The sequence below is a fragment of the Erythrolamprus reginae genome, chromosome 6 (assembly GCF_031021105.1).
Source record: "Erythrolamprus reginae isolate rEryReg1 chromosome 6, rEryReg1.hap1, whole genome shotgun sequence".
NCBI classification, from domain to species: Eukaryota; Metazoa; Chordata; class Lepidosauria; order Squamata; family Dipsadidae; genus Erythrolamprus; species Erythrolamprus reginae.
This window is the reverse complement of record NC_091955.1, coordinates 85,976,074-85,988,946: the sequence shown is the minus strand read 5'-3', so window position 1 is coordinate 85,988,946 and position 12,873 is coordinate 85,976,074. Positions and strand designations below refer to the sequence as shown.

At 40.8% G+C, this 12,873-nt stretch overlaps 1 protein-coding gene across 4 annotated transcripts in view; it reads right to left on the bottom strand.

Moving 5' to 3' along the window:
- PTPRO (protein tyrosine phosphatase receptor type O) overlaps nucleotides 1-12,873 on the bottom strand; it is a 164,349-nt gene that overhangs the window by 67,388 nt on the left and 84,088 nt on the right. For all 4 annotated transcript variants that reach the window (XM_070754277.1, XM_070754278.1, XM_070754275.1 and 1 more), the window contains exon 3: nucleotides 1,232-1,390. In XM_070754277.1, coding sequence (XP_070610378.1) covers nucleotides 1,232-1,390 — 159 coding nt within the window. The remainder of the gene's footprint in view (nucleotides 1-1,231; nucleotides 1,391-12,873) is intronic.

Below are 12,873 nucleotides of genomic sequence, written 5' to 3'. Positions count from 1 at the left end.
CTGAATGAATGAAATGTTCTCATTGAATACTGTACTTTGTTCTGTACAAAGTTGAATGTGCTGACAACAAAATGAAATTGATTGTCAATCAGTATTGCTTCCTAAGTGGACAGTTTGATTTCACAGAAGTTTGATTTACTTGGAGTTATATTCTGTTGTTTATGTGTTCCCTTGATTTTTTTGAGCAGTATATGTCAGAAGTGGGATTCACTTACGTTCCCTACCAATTCACTTACGAATCCCACCACTGATCATTCATTCATTCATTCATTCATTCATTCATTCATTCATTCATTCATTCATTCATTCATTCATGCACTAACTAACTAACTAACTAACTCACTCACTCACTCACTCACTCACTCACTCACCCACCCACCCGTCCCTCCATCCATCCATCCATCCATCCATCCATCCATCCATCCATCCATCCATCCGATCAATTTTATAGCTGCCCTTCTAAAACTATAAAAAACGACTTTAAAAAACAATTAAAACTTCCAAAATAAATATACAGCTGAGATAGTCAACCAGTTACCAATAAAGCCAAGGAACAAGAGACCCTTAACACATTTATAGTACCCCAAAGCTTGGAAAACAGCCAAATTTTTAAATGCAGTGGTAAAGGTGATGAACCTGGACTAGAAGACCCAGGATCAAATCCACCCTTATCAGGATAACTTTGAGCTAGTTTCTCTATGATAGTTCCACATAACTGAATGGCCACCGTGTTTGCTTTACCACAAATATGATAATTAAATTAATCATAGTCATACTTAACAACTGGTATGATCTGTAACCATATTTCTGATCTCAATTACAGCTGTCGGTCAAGGACTATTTGTTGTTTGACACAGGTTGTGAAGATGTTATACCTTGTCAAAGAATTTCTCCCTCAAAAATTCATGCCCTCAAAGATAGTTTTAAAAGCCCCAATAAATAAATGTAGATGAAAGGATTCTTTAGTAAAGATAGTAAATAAGCATAAAATAATAGTTGATATATGTACCGTAGAATAATTTTAAAAGTAAAAATGTATGTATATATTTATGTCTTTGTTTCATTTAGTATGTCTTCTTTGTATTTTATTTTATGTTTTTTTAAAAGTTTATAAAACTTTTTAAAGTTTTAAATAAAGAAAGAAAAGATTGTTTGAACATATACACCACAACACACACATATCCTGAATTGCTCTGGTGTGCAATTTGTCTTGATTTTAATTTTCACCCACCTTTATATAACATTGTCCGATACTCGCTTCCTTCCCAGTAACTTATATTCACCCGAGTGAAAACATTATACTTCTCTGGATATTGGATGTCAAATAATACTTCTGTTTCAGGTGATGGTTTATAATCGTAGATGGAAATGTTGGTTACAGGTAGAGGTTCTTTGAAAGAGAGGTAAAATGAAAAGAGAAAGAGTGACTCGAGACATCCAGAAAATGATATTGAAATCCAGTGCCATCTTTACAAAGTTTTGGGACTGGTCTTGGCACCACCAGCTAAAGGAGAGGAGTATACTCCAGTTTAGTATCTGTTCTGTCGGGCTCTCTGGTAGAATCCTCCCAAAAATTCACAGGTACAAATTTCAGACACACACACGTTTGAAAATTCAAAACAATGTTCTTTATAATGAAAATTCACTTAAACTAAGCCCTCTTTTGTTATAGCAAAGAGCACTCGTCTCCAAACAAACTGGTAATTTGTACAAGTCCCTTATCAGTTCTGTGATACTTAGCTTGCAGCTTTGAGACAATTCGAAGTCCTTCTTTCACAAAATGAAACACACTTTGCACACTTTGAAGCACACAAAAAGTCAAAGTCAGGAAAGCAGTCATGAAACATAACGATCAGATAATCCTCCACAATGGGCAAACCCACAGGCTGCTCTTTATAGCAGCCTCACTAATGACCACAGCCCCACCCAACCATAGGTGGCCTCATTTTCGTTGATAATAATCTCTCAGTTGTTGTTGCCTATGCATCACTCTCCACATGCGTGGCTGTATCATTAACTCTTGTTCTGAATCCAAGGAGGAGCTAGATAATTGATCTCCTTCTGAGCTGTCTGCCACACTCTCCTCCTCCCTGTCACTCATGTCTTCTTGGTCAGAGGAGCCTTCATCAGCAGATTCCACCGGGAGCAAAACAGGCCTGCAGCATGTGGATGTCTCCCCCACATCCACATTCCTTGGGGCAGGAGCTGGGCCAGAGCTAGCCACAACAGTATCTGTTTGGGGGAAATCAATCCCTTAAATCTATAGCTGTAATTTCCCAAGGGAAGACAAATAGAGATTTTTGTAACGTAGGTGGTTGTAGAAGTAGGAGAGCCCGAGGGGGAGTCAAGCAAGTCATCAGTTTATAATTTCTGCATTGCCACAATTGGTCTAAGACTCTAAGTCCTCTTGAATTCTATTAACCTTTACCTAGCTTCAAAACAGTGCTAACCATTAGTTGAGTAAATTTCTGTGTAGAGGCATGAACTATAAATCAATTTAATTGGAACTTAACCTGTGATCCTGGGCTTTTGTACTTCACAGTGATCAACAATAAAATGTCTACTTGAGTGATTCTGGTTGCTTGTGTTTGATAGGGACTTATTCTTGCAATAAATAACTAACGATGATGCATTCCATCAATTAAAGGATGTCATCTTGCATCTTTGGACTTTTCCTCCTGGCTCTGAAGTGAATCACTTTTCAAAAAGCTTTGAAAACATGGAAGTGATTCTAGGCTTAGAGGGGGTTAGTATTTATCTGAGCCTTCGTATGTTTTTCTAATGCTATTTTATGTCATATCTAGACTGTGTTTTACATGTTGTTATCTACTTCAGTAATGGCAAATCTTTCTTGGCTTGTATGCCTACAACCATGCCTTCCCCTGCACATATGCATAACACCCTCCTGCACTGCCCCCACATATGCGCACAGTGTCATTGAAACCTCCAGGCTCCTAAAGCCTGGGGACAGCGAAAAGCATCCGAATGGGCCAAACGGAAGTTCATTTCCAAACTTTCGGTTGGCCTGTTGAGCCGTGATCCTTGGTGGTATAATGTAAGGTATTAGAATATAAAAATAATACATAATATACTATGTATATTGATATTGTTATAATTATATTAAGACATGATGTGAATGGCATTTCTTTTCTTTCCTTCCTGGGATTTAAAGAGAAGTAAATTTGGAAATTTCTTCTGTTAATGGCAGCTACGATAAAATGAGCGTTTAAAAAACAGGAATGAGTTAAGTAAGAATGCAAAAAATGGACTGAAGCATGGCGGCATAGTTTTGAAAAACAGCAAACAGCCAAGAGAAATTTAGATAGGATAGAATAGAATAGAATAGAATAGAATAGAATTTTTATTGGCCAAGTGTGATTGGACACACAAGGAATTTGTCTTGGTGCATATGCTCTCAACGTACATAAAATAAAATATACATTTGTCAAGAATCATGTGGTACAACACTTAATGATTGTCATAGGGGTCAAATAAGCAATGAAGAAGCAATATTAATAAAAATCTTAGGATATAAGCAACAAGTTACAGTCATACAGTCAACATGGGAGGAAATGGGTGAAAGGAATGATGAGAAAAACTAGTAGAATAGAAGTGCAGATTTAGTAGAAAGTCTGACAGTGTTGAGGGAATTATTTGTTTTGTAGAGTGATGGCGTTTGGAAAAAAACTGTTCTTGTGTCTAGTTGTCTTGGTGTGCAGTGCTCTGTAGCGATGTTTTGAGGGTAGGAGTTGAAACAGTTTGTGTCCAGGATGTGAGGGGTCAGTAAATATTTTCTTCGCCCTCTTTTTGACTCGTGCAGTCTACAGGTCCTCAATGGAAGGCAAGTTGGCAGCAACTGCTTTTTCTGCAGTTCTGATTGTCCTCTGAAGTCTGTGTCGGTCCTGTTGGGTTGCAGCACCAAACCAGACAGTTATAGAGGTGCAGATGACAGACTCCATGATTCCTCTGTAGAACTGTATCAGCAGCTCCTTGGGCAGTTTGAGCTTCCTGAGCTGGCACAGAAAGAACATTCTTTGTTGTGCTTTTTTAATGATGTTTTTGATGTTAGGTGACCATATTAGGTCTTGAGATATGATAGATAGCTATAATACTTTGAATTCAAATGAAGGCGAAGAACAATATCCGAATTCCGGATGATAGTATTTGAAAAGGAGGTAGCACAGGATGAATGATATGTACCAGAATAAATTGGATAAATAATTAGGAAAATTGGATTAAGAATTTGGCATTTGATATTATGTTGTACTGTACTTTAATTTGAGGTATGTGAATTTGAATCTCTGTAAGGTGTGGAAAAATAATAAAAATGTATACTCCCCCCTGCAAAAAAATACATAAAAGTTAAAAATGTAAAAGAGGCCATAATGTATAAAACACTATTAGGATCAGGTCAGAAGATTAGGATTCAACTGAATCATATGCAATTCTTCAAATTGAGGCAGATTTGCAAGCTTAGCCTCTGTGACTGAATATGGATTTTCTAGCAGCTCAATCATGATGCTATTATTAGACACAAACTGTGTTTTACTCTCAAAACACATCCACAGATCTGTAATGTACTTGCAGCATTCAGAGAAGACATATGTAGATTGTACTTAGCTATAATATGGATTGAACTCAATCCATATTATAGCCCAGCGTGCCTGGTTAGATTATTATGGGTTTACATCCCATAAAAGACCATCTTGAGCTCTTAGAGCAAAAATGAGGTATCAACGCAATCAATCAATAGTTAAGTAGTGCATCTATTGAAACAGCTGTTCTCAGCCTGACACCTTGCAGATGTTTATGACTGTAACTCCTAGGATTACACTGGGTGAGATTCCTGGAAGTTGCAAACCTAACGTGTTTGGAAAATGTTTAGTTCAGGTGCAGTATTTGCCCATGTTACCTGCCATTACAAACCCTCCATAATCTTTGGTCAGGTGCTTTTATTAAACCCAACCCTATCTCACCATGTTTTTCTGATGGATAAAGAAGAATAAGTATTCTTCTTTATCCACATTATTTGGATGTGTAAGTATTCCTAATGAAATAATGTGGATTCCAGATTACCTCCGGAACCGCCTACTACCGCACGAATCCCAGCGGCTGATAAGGTCCCACAAAGTTGGCCTTCTCCAGGTCGACTAAACAATGTTGTTTGGCGGGCCCCAGGGGAAGAGCCTTCTCTGTGGCGGCCCCGGCCCTCTGGAACCAACTCCCCCCAGAGATTAGAACTGCCCCCACCCTCCCTGTCTTTCGTAAACTACTCAAGGTTCATTTATACCACCAGGCATGGGGGAGTTGAGATAGCTCTTCCCCCTAGGCCATTACAAGTTATGCATGGTATGTTTGTGTGTATGTTTGGTTTTATAATAGGGGTTTTTAGTTGTTTTTACTATTGGATTGTACATGTTGTTTTTATTATTGTTGTTAGCCGCCCCGAGTCTACAGAGAGGGGCAGCATACAAATCCAATAAATTATTATTATTATTATTAAATAAAGTGGAGTCAATGATTAACTCAAGGAACGAAGAGCTGCAAAGATCAGCTTTTTGGACCTGTCTGGATAAAGGAAAGTACCAGAGTTTACCCACAAGTGGTCTAGATCATGGGTCTCCAACTTTGACAACGTTAAGACTTGTGGACTTCAACTCCCAGAATTCCTCAGCCAGCAAAGCTCTGGGAGTTGAAGTCCACAAGTCTCAATGTTGCTAATGTTGGAGACCCCTGATCTAGATGGTTGCTCTTCGTGTGAGTTTGAGCCCTGGGAGACAAAAGAATGGCCATCTTGCTCAAAAAGTGCTCAGTGCTTTTGAAAGGGCACCAAATTCTCCTTTTTCTTTTTCTAATCACATCCAGAGAATGCCTAAGAATGACAGTGCTTTTCAGATACAGTGGTACTTCTGTACAGTGGTACAAATGCCTTTACTTATGAACTTTTCTAGATAAGAATCAGGTGTTTAAGATTTTTTTGCCACTTCTCAAGAACCATTTTCTACTTACAAACCCGAGCCTTCGAAACTGTAACCGGAAAAGGCAGGGAGAAGCCTCCGGGGAAGCCTCTCTAGGAATCTCCTGGGAGGAAACAGGGCCGGAAAAGGCTGGGAGAAGCCTCCATGGGCCCTCTCTAGGAATCTCCTGGGAGGAAACAGGGCCGGAAAAGGTGAGGAGAAGCCTCCATGGGCCCTCTCTAGGAATCTCCTGGGGGGAAATAGGGCCGGAAAAGGCAGGGAGAAGCCTCCGGGGGCCTCTCTAGGAATCTCCTGGGGGGAAACAGGGCCGGAAAAGGCAGGGAGAAGCCTCCATGGGCCCTCTCTGGGAATCTCCTGGGAGGAAACAGGGCCGGAAAAGGCGGAGAGAAGCCTCCATGGGCCCTCTCTAGGAATCTCCTTGGAGGAAACAGGGCCAAAAAAGGTGGGGAGAAGCCTCCATGGGCCCTCTCTAGGAATCTCCTGGGAGGAAACAGGGCCAGAAAAGGTGGGGAGAAGCCTCCATGGCCAACTCTAGGAATCTCCTGGGAGAAAACAGGGCCAAAAAAGGTGGGGAGAAGCCTCCATGGGCCCTCTCTAGGAATCTCCTGAGAGGAAACAGGGCCAAAAAAGGTGGGGAGAAGCCTTCATGGGCCCTCTCTAGGAATCTCCTGAGAGGAAACAGGGCCAAAAAAGGTGGGGAGAAGCCTCCATGGGCCCTCTCTAGGAATCTCCTTGGAGGAAACAGGGCCAAAAAAGGTGGGGAGAAGCCTCCATGGGCCCTCTCTAGGAATCTCCTGGGAGGAAACAGGGCCAGAAAAGGTGGGGAGAAGCCTCCATGGGCCCTCTCTAGGAATCTCCTGGGAGGAAACAGGGCCAAAAAAGGTGGGGAGAAGCCTCCATGGGCCCTCTCTAGGAATCTCCTGGGAGGAAACAGGGCCAAAAAAGGTGGGGAGAAGCCTCCATGGGCCCTCTCTAGGAATCTCCTTAGAGGAAACAGGGCCAAAAAAGATGGGGAGAAGCCTCCATGGGCCCTCTCTAGGAATCTCCTGGGAGGAAACAGGGCCAGAAAAGGCAGGGAGAAGCCTCCATGGGCCCTCTCTAGGAATCTCCTGGGAGGAAACAGGGCCTCCACCCTCCTTGTGGTTTCCCCAATCGCACACATTATTTGCTTTTACATTGATTCCTATGGGAAAAATTGCTTCTTCTTACAAACTTTTCTACTTAAGAACCTGGTCACGGAACGATATTAAGTTCATAATAGAGGTACCACTGTACTAGAAATCAGCAAAATCTTATGGGCTAGAGCAGTGTTTCCCAACTTTGGCAACTTGAAGATATTTGAACTTCAACTCCCAGAATTCCCCAGCCAGCATTCACTGGCTGGGGAATTCTGGGAGTTGAAGTCCAGATATCTTCAAGTTGACAAGGTTGGGAAACATTGCGCTAGAGCATCCTTGCACGAGATTTTGCAGAAGCAAAATCTCATGCCGACAGACATGTGCATGTTCGATGGACACACCCTCACATGTGACGATCCTGGAGGGTGTACTGGTAGCACCCGGGATTTAGAACCCGCGCCTGGCCTAGATGGGGAACTGTAGGAAAAGTTAGTACCGGTTTGACTACAGTTCATAACCAATGTGACTCTGACAATAAATTGGAACTTGGAAGAAAGCCAAGGTTGGGACTCTGATTTATTTCTCAGATGTTACAGCTGAAGAAGCTTCTTGGATGAAAAGTGAAACATCTTTTAAAAAAACCCCTAAGAAAATCCAGTTGCTTCCTGAAAAATCACCTTTGGGACAACCATGACCTGGAGCCAGTGATGGGCTAGCAAAGTTTTTACTACCACACTGTGGGCATATACATTTTGTTTCAACATCTTTCAGTGCAAACTGGGTGCTCTGGGATGGAGCTCCAAATTTTTCTACTGCGGTCCTGACCGTTCCTGTAGGACAGTGATTTTCAACCTTTTTTGAGCTGCGGCACATTTTTTACATTTACAAAATCCTGGGGCACACCACCAACCAAATGACACAAAATGACACTCTAACACAGTACATATTATATATATATAGTTAATAATATAGTTTCTAAATGTATTTATACCCACTTAGTGTGAAACCTGGGCCTGTTTCGATGAACACAAAAGGGATATTCTGGCAGAAATGGTAGTCTGGAGACTCATGTTTAATTTCCCCTGACCATGTCTCACGGCACACTAGTGTGCCGCAGCACACTGGTTGAAAAACACTGCTGTAGGAGCCTGGAACAAGGGTAGGCAAAGTTGGCTCTTCTATGCCATGTGGACTTCAACTCCCAGAATTCCTGAGCTAGCATGATTGGATCAGGAATTCTGGGAGTTGAAGTCCACATACTGTATTTGGAACGCTGATGGACTTGGTATTCCAGAGAGATGCTTCTTATTTATTTATTTGTTTGTTTGTTCATTTCTTTCTTTCTTTCTTTCTTTCTTTCTTCGTTCGTTCGTTCATTCATTCATTCATTCATTTATTGGATTTGTATGCCGCCCCTCTCCTCTTGCCACTCACTGCTAGCCAAGCAATCTTTCAATCCTTTCTGCCTTGCACGGGTTTCCCAGGCTATAATAATCTCATCCCAATTTTCTAATTATGGCAACTTTATAGACTAAGTGATTACATTAGCCAGTTACTCCTTCCTAGGAGAAATTGAATAAGGAAGAGATGCTGTATTCATTTTTATTACAAATTTATTTTGGCCCTGATCTCTTGATCGGATTAGCTGATAATTGGATTCAGCTAAAGGCCTTGTAAATTGTCTCTTTCCTGCCATTTTCCTTCTGGGAAGCAGCAAGTCAGGAGGAGCCAAAAGAAGAGACTAAGAGGAAAGTATGTGTAGGGAGGATTCTTCTCTGCTAAAGGTCAGGGGAAAGAGAGGCTGAAACCAGGATTCTGGAGCAAACAAAATTAATAATAATAATAATAATAATAATAATAATAATAATAATAATAATAATAATAATAATGATCGCACAGACTGACTACAAGCATAGACATTATGCTGTGGCACAGATGATGCACTGGAACTTGTGCCGGAACTACCATTTACCAGTGGCAAAGAACTGGTGGGATCATAAGCCCAAAAAAGTGGTCGAAAATGAGCAAGCAAAACTACTGTGGGACTTCCAACTTCAGACTGACCGAATTCTGAAGCATAACACACCAGACATTGTGATCGTGGAGAAAAAGAAAGTATGGATCATCGACATCACAATCCCAGGAGACAGCAGAATTGAGGAGAAGCAGCTAGAGAAATTAGTGAAATACGAAGATCTAAAAATCGAGCTGCAACGACTCTGGCATAAGCCAGTGAAAGTGGTCCCAGTGGTACTTGGCACGCTGGGCGCAGTGCCAAAGGATCTCAGCGGACATTTGAAAACCATCGGAATTGACAAAATCTCCATCTGTCAATTGCAAAAGGCCGCTTTACTGGGATCGGCAAACATAATTCGCCACTACATCACACAGTCCTGTGTTGTACTGACATAATAATAATAATAATAGTAACAACAACAACAACAGCAGCAGCAGCAGCAACAACAACAGAGTTGGAAGGGACCTTGGAGGTCTTCTAATCCAACCCCCTGCTTAGGCAAGAAACCCTACACTACACTTCAGACAGATGGTTATCCAACATCTTCTTAAAAACTTCTAGTCTGGAGTATTCAGAACTTCTGGAGGCAACTGTTCCACTGGTTAATTGTTTTAACTGTCCGGAAATTTTTCCTTTGTTCTAAGTTACTCCTCTCCTTATTTTGTTCTCTCCTTATTGCCCAATTGGGGTAGTGAAATGGAGCTGCACCCCAGAACACCCAATTTGCACTGAAAGATGTTGAAAGAAAATGCAGGGTCTCCTGCATAAGCCACGCCCACAGTGCGGTAGTAAAAATGTTGGCAGCCCTTCACTGTTTCCATCCATTGCTTCTTGTCCTGTTCTAGAGAATAGGTTGATCCTATTTTCTTTGTGGCAGCCCCTTAAGTATTGGAACACTGCTATTATATCACCCATAGTCAGCGGTGGGCTATTAGCCAGAATGCTAAATCATGCTCATCACCATGGCTCGTAAGTGCCAGCGGGGCCAGCGCAATTTTTCTTCTGCACCTGCGGAGGTAGCAAAATCGCACACAGAGCCACTGGTATGCCCGTGGTTCAGCGAGTTTTTTTGCTTCTGCACATGCCAAAACATGGGTGCACCTGCGGTTCCGTGCGCAATTTTGCTACCTCCGCAGGTGCAGATGCAAAATCGCACTAGCCCCGCAAGCACTTACGAGACGCGGCGGCGAGTGCAATTTAGCACTCTGGCTTGTAGCCCACCACTGCCCATAGTTCTTTTTATTAAAAATTATCCTTCTTTGTAGAGGTGGCTTTTGCCTTATGACCATTCACTTGGTAATCATTCAAAATTAGACTGAACCTACTAGGTGTTGTGGTTAGCTCTGGCCCAGCTCCTGCCGCAAGGACTGTGGATGTGGGGGAGACATCCACATGCTGCAGGCCTGTTTTGCCCCCCCCGGTGGAATCTGCTGATGAAGGCTCCTCTGACCAAGAAGACATGAGTGACAGGGAGGAGGAGAGTGTGGCAGACATCTCAGAAGGAGATCAATTATCTAGCTCCTCCTTGGATTCACAACAAGAGTTAATGATACAGCCATGCATGCGGAGAGCAATGCATAGGCAACAACAACTGAGAGATTATTATCAAAGAAAATGAGGCCACCTGTGGTTGGGTGGGGCTGTGGTAATTAGTGAGGCTGCTATAAAGAGCAGCCTGTGGGTTTGGCCATTGTGGAGGATTATCTGATCATTGTGTTTCATGACTGCTTTGCTGACTTCGACCTTTGTGAGCTGATTTTTCCCCGCTTTGAAACTAAACCAGAGTAAAGTGTGTTTCACTTTGTGAAAGAAGAAGGACTGTGAATTGCCCCACAGCTGCAAGCTAAGTATCACAGAACTGATAAGGGACTTGTACAAATTACCAATTTGTTTGGAGACAAGTGCTCTTTGCTATACAAAAAGAGTGCTCTGTTTATTTGCATTTTCGGTATAAAGAACATTGTTTTGAATTTTCAAACGTGGGTGTGTCTGAAATTGTATCTGTGCATTTTTGGGAAGATTCTATCAGAAAGCTCGACAGAACACTAGGGCTTACTCATGACCTGGATTTGAGCTTCTGCTAGCCGCCACAGCATTTACTTCTGATTTTCAGCAAAACCAGCCCCATACCAGTTTGCTTAATAACTGTGGCATTTGTTTAATCAGCTCTGAAAAAAAATCAGGTCTGTCACATGGATGATCTGGTTTATGACTGTCATGACTTTCAACCATAACAGGCAACCCTCATTATGGTTGTAACTCAAGAACTACCTGCATTTGATTTCTTAGTGACAGTACTTGGAGAAATCAAAGCTTTACAGGATCCTTCTTTAAGATGAAAAATAACCCTTAAAGTATTAGCTGGAAGTCTGTGTTATCTTTTTAAAACTTGATTTTATTATTCTTTTTCAAATTTCTGTATATAGCAAAAATATTCCAATCAGAGGCAATTAAGGCTGGCTAGAATAAATGTTTAGAATCTGTTAAATGTAGGTCTCACTTTCATTAAACTTTAAAGAAGAAGGAAGGAAGGAAAGAGAAAATATGTGAAAGAAATGTCAGCTTCTTTATTTAAACTGTTTCCCCAAAACATTCCAAAACCTATTACATTGTTCAGAATATGAAAAGTAGTATATAAAATACGTTTTAAAAAAATTAATCAGTCTTCTGTCTTCCTGAACAACTTTATTGTAGAAATCATGGATAATAGTATTTAGGTTAAGATAATCATAATTAACTTCATTGAAATTAATGGGATTTACGTTGAGCATAATAGCTAATTATCTTTGAATAATGTGCCCATAAAGAACAGCAGCTTTGAAATAAAAATAAAAATTCAGTAAAATCTCAAATTATTTTAATATATCAGGTGAACTGTTTTGCTCTTTATATTTTCTAGCATTCAAAAAAAGAAGAAAAGGGTGCTCTTTATTACCTAGAAACTGTATATTTCTATACTAAATAAGAAACAGGTATCAGGGGAAAAGCTGGCATCAGGTTTTTTTTCAAAGGCATGCTTTTAGAATGCTCTTCTTCTTTCCTATCCTCAAAATAGTTTGCCCTTTGATATTAACCTTTAAATTCTTAAATGCTGGCATTACCGCCTGCTTCATACAAGGAGACTTTATGAGGTTGGCTAATGGGGACATTTGCAAGACAGAGGCCATAAGGAAACTATGCAGCATGTTTTAAATAGGCTTGCCTATTATTTGGAAGGAAGGAAGGAAGTACAATGATGTGGAAGAAAAGACTTATAGACATTTAAAACTTGTACCTGAAGTTGTGTGTGAGGGACTATATTTCTTTGTCGGGAAATATTTTGAGTAAAATGAGAAGATTGCCTAAGGAGCAAGATTTGCACCAAGATGCACCAAGATGCACCAAGACAAATTCCTTGTACTTCCTTCCAGAATTTCTGAACTTTATCACACTCCCAGAACATATGCATAAAACCTCCTTTCTTTTGACACCCGTGCCAACAATTACCTTTCCCTTTCCTCTGGAAGTGTGCAAGTTGTGCTGGTGTGTAATACCATTTATGTAAAATTTTCCTTCTCATCTCTCTAACTCTTGCAGAATGAAATAAATAAGATGTTAAACATGAAGTGGATAATTACAAAAGAAATAGCGGTGTTAGTTAAACAAAGAGATCTGAGAGATTTTAAAGAAATAAAAACTGCAGCACTGGAAAGCTCTCAAGCAGTAGTGGTATTGGGTTGGAAAGAGGCTAAAAAATGGACATTACAGAATTGGTACCGGT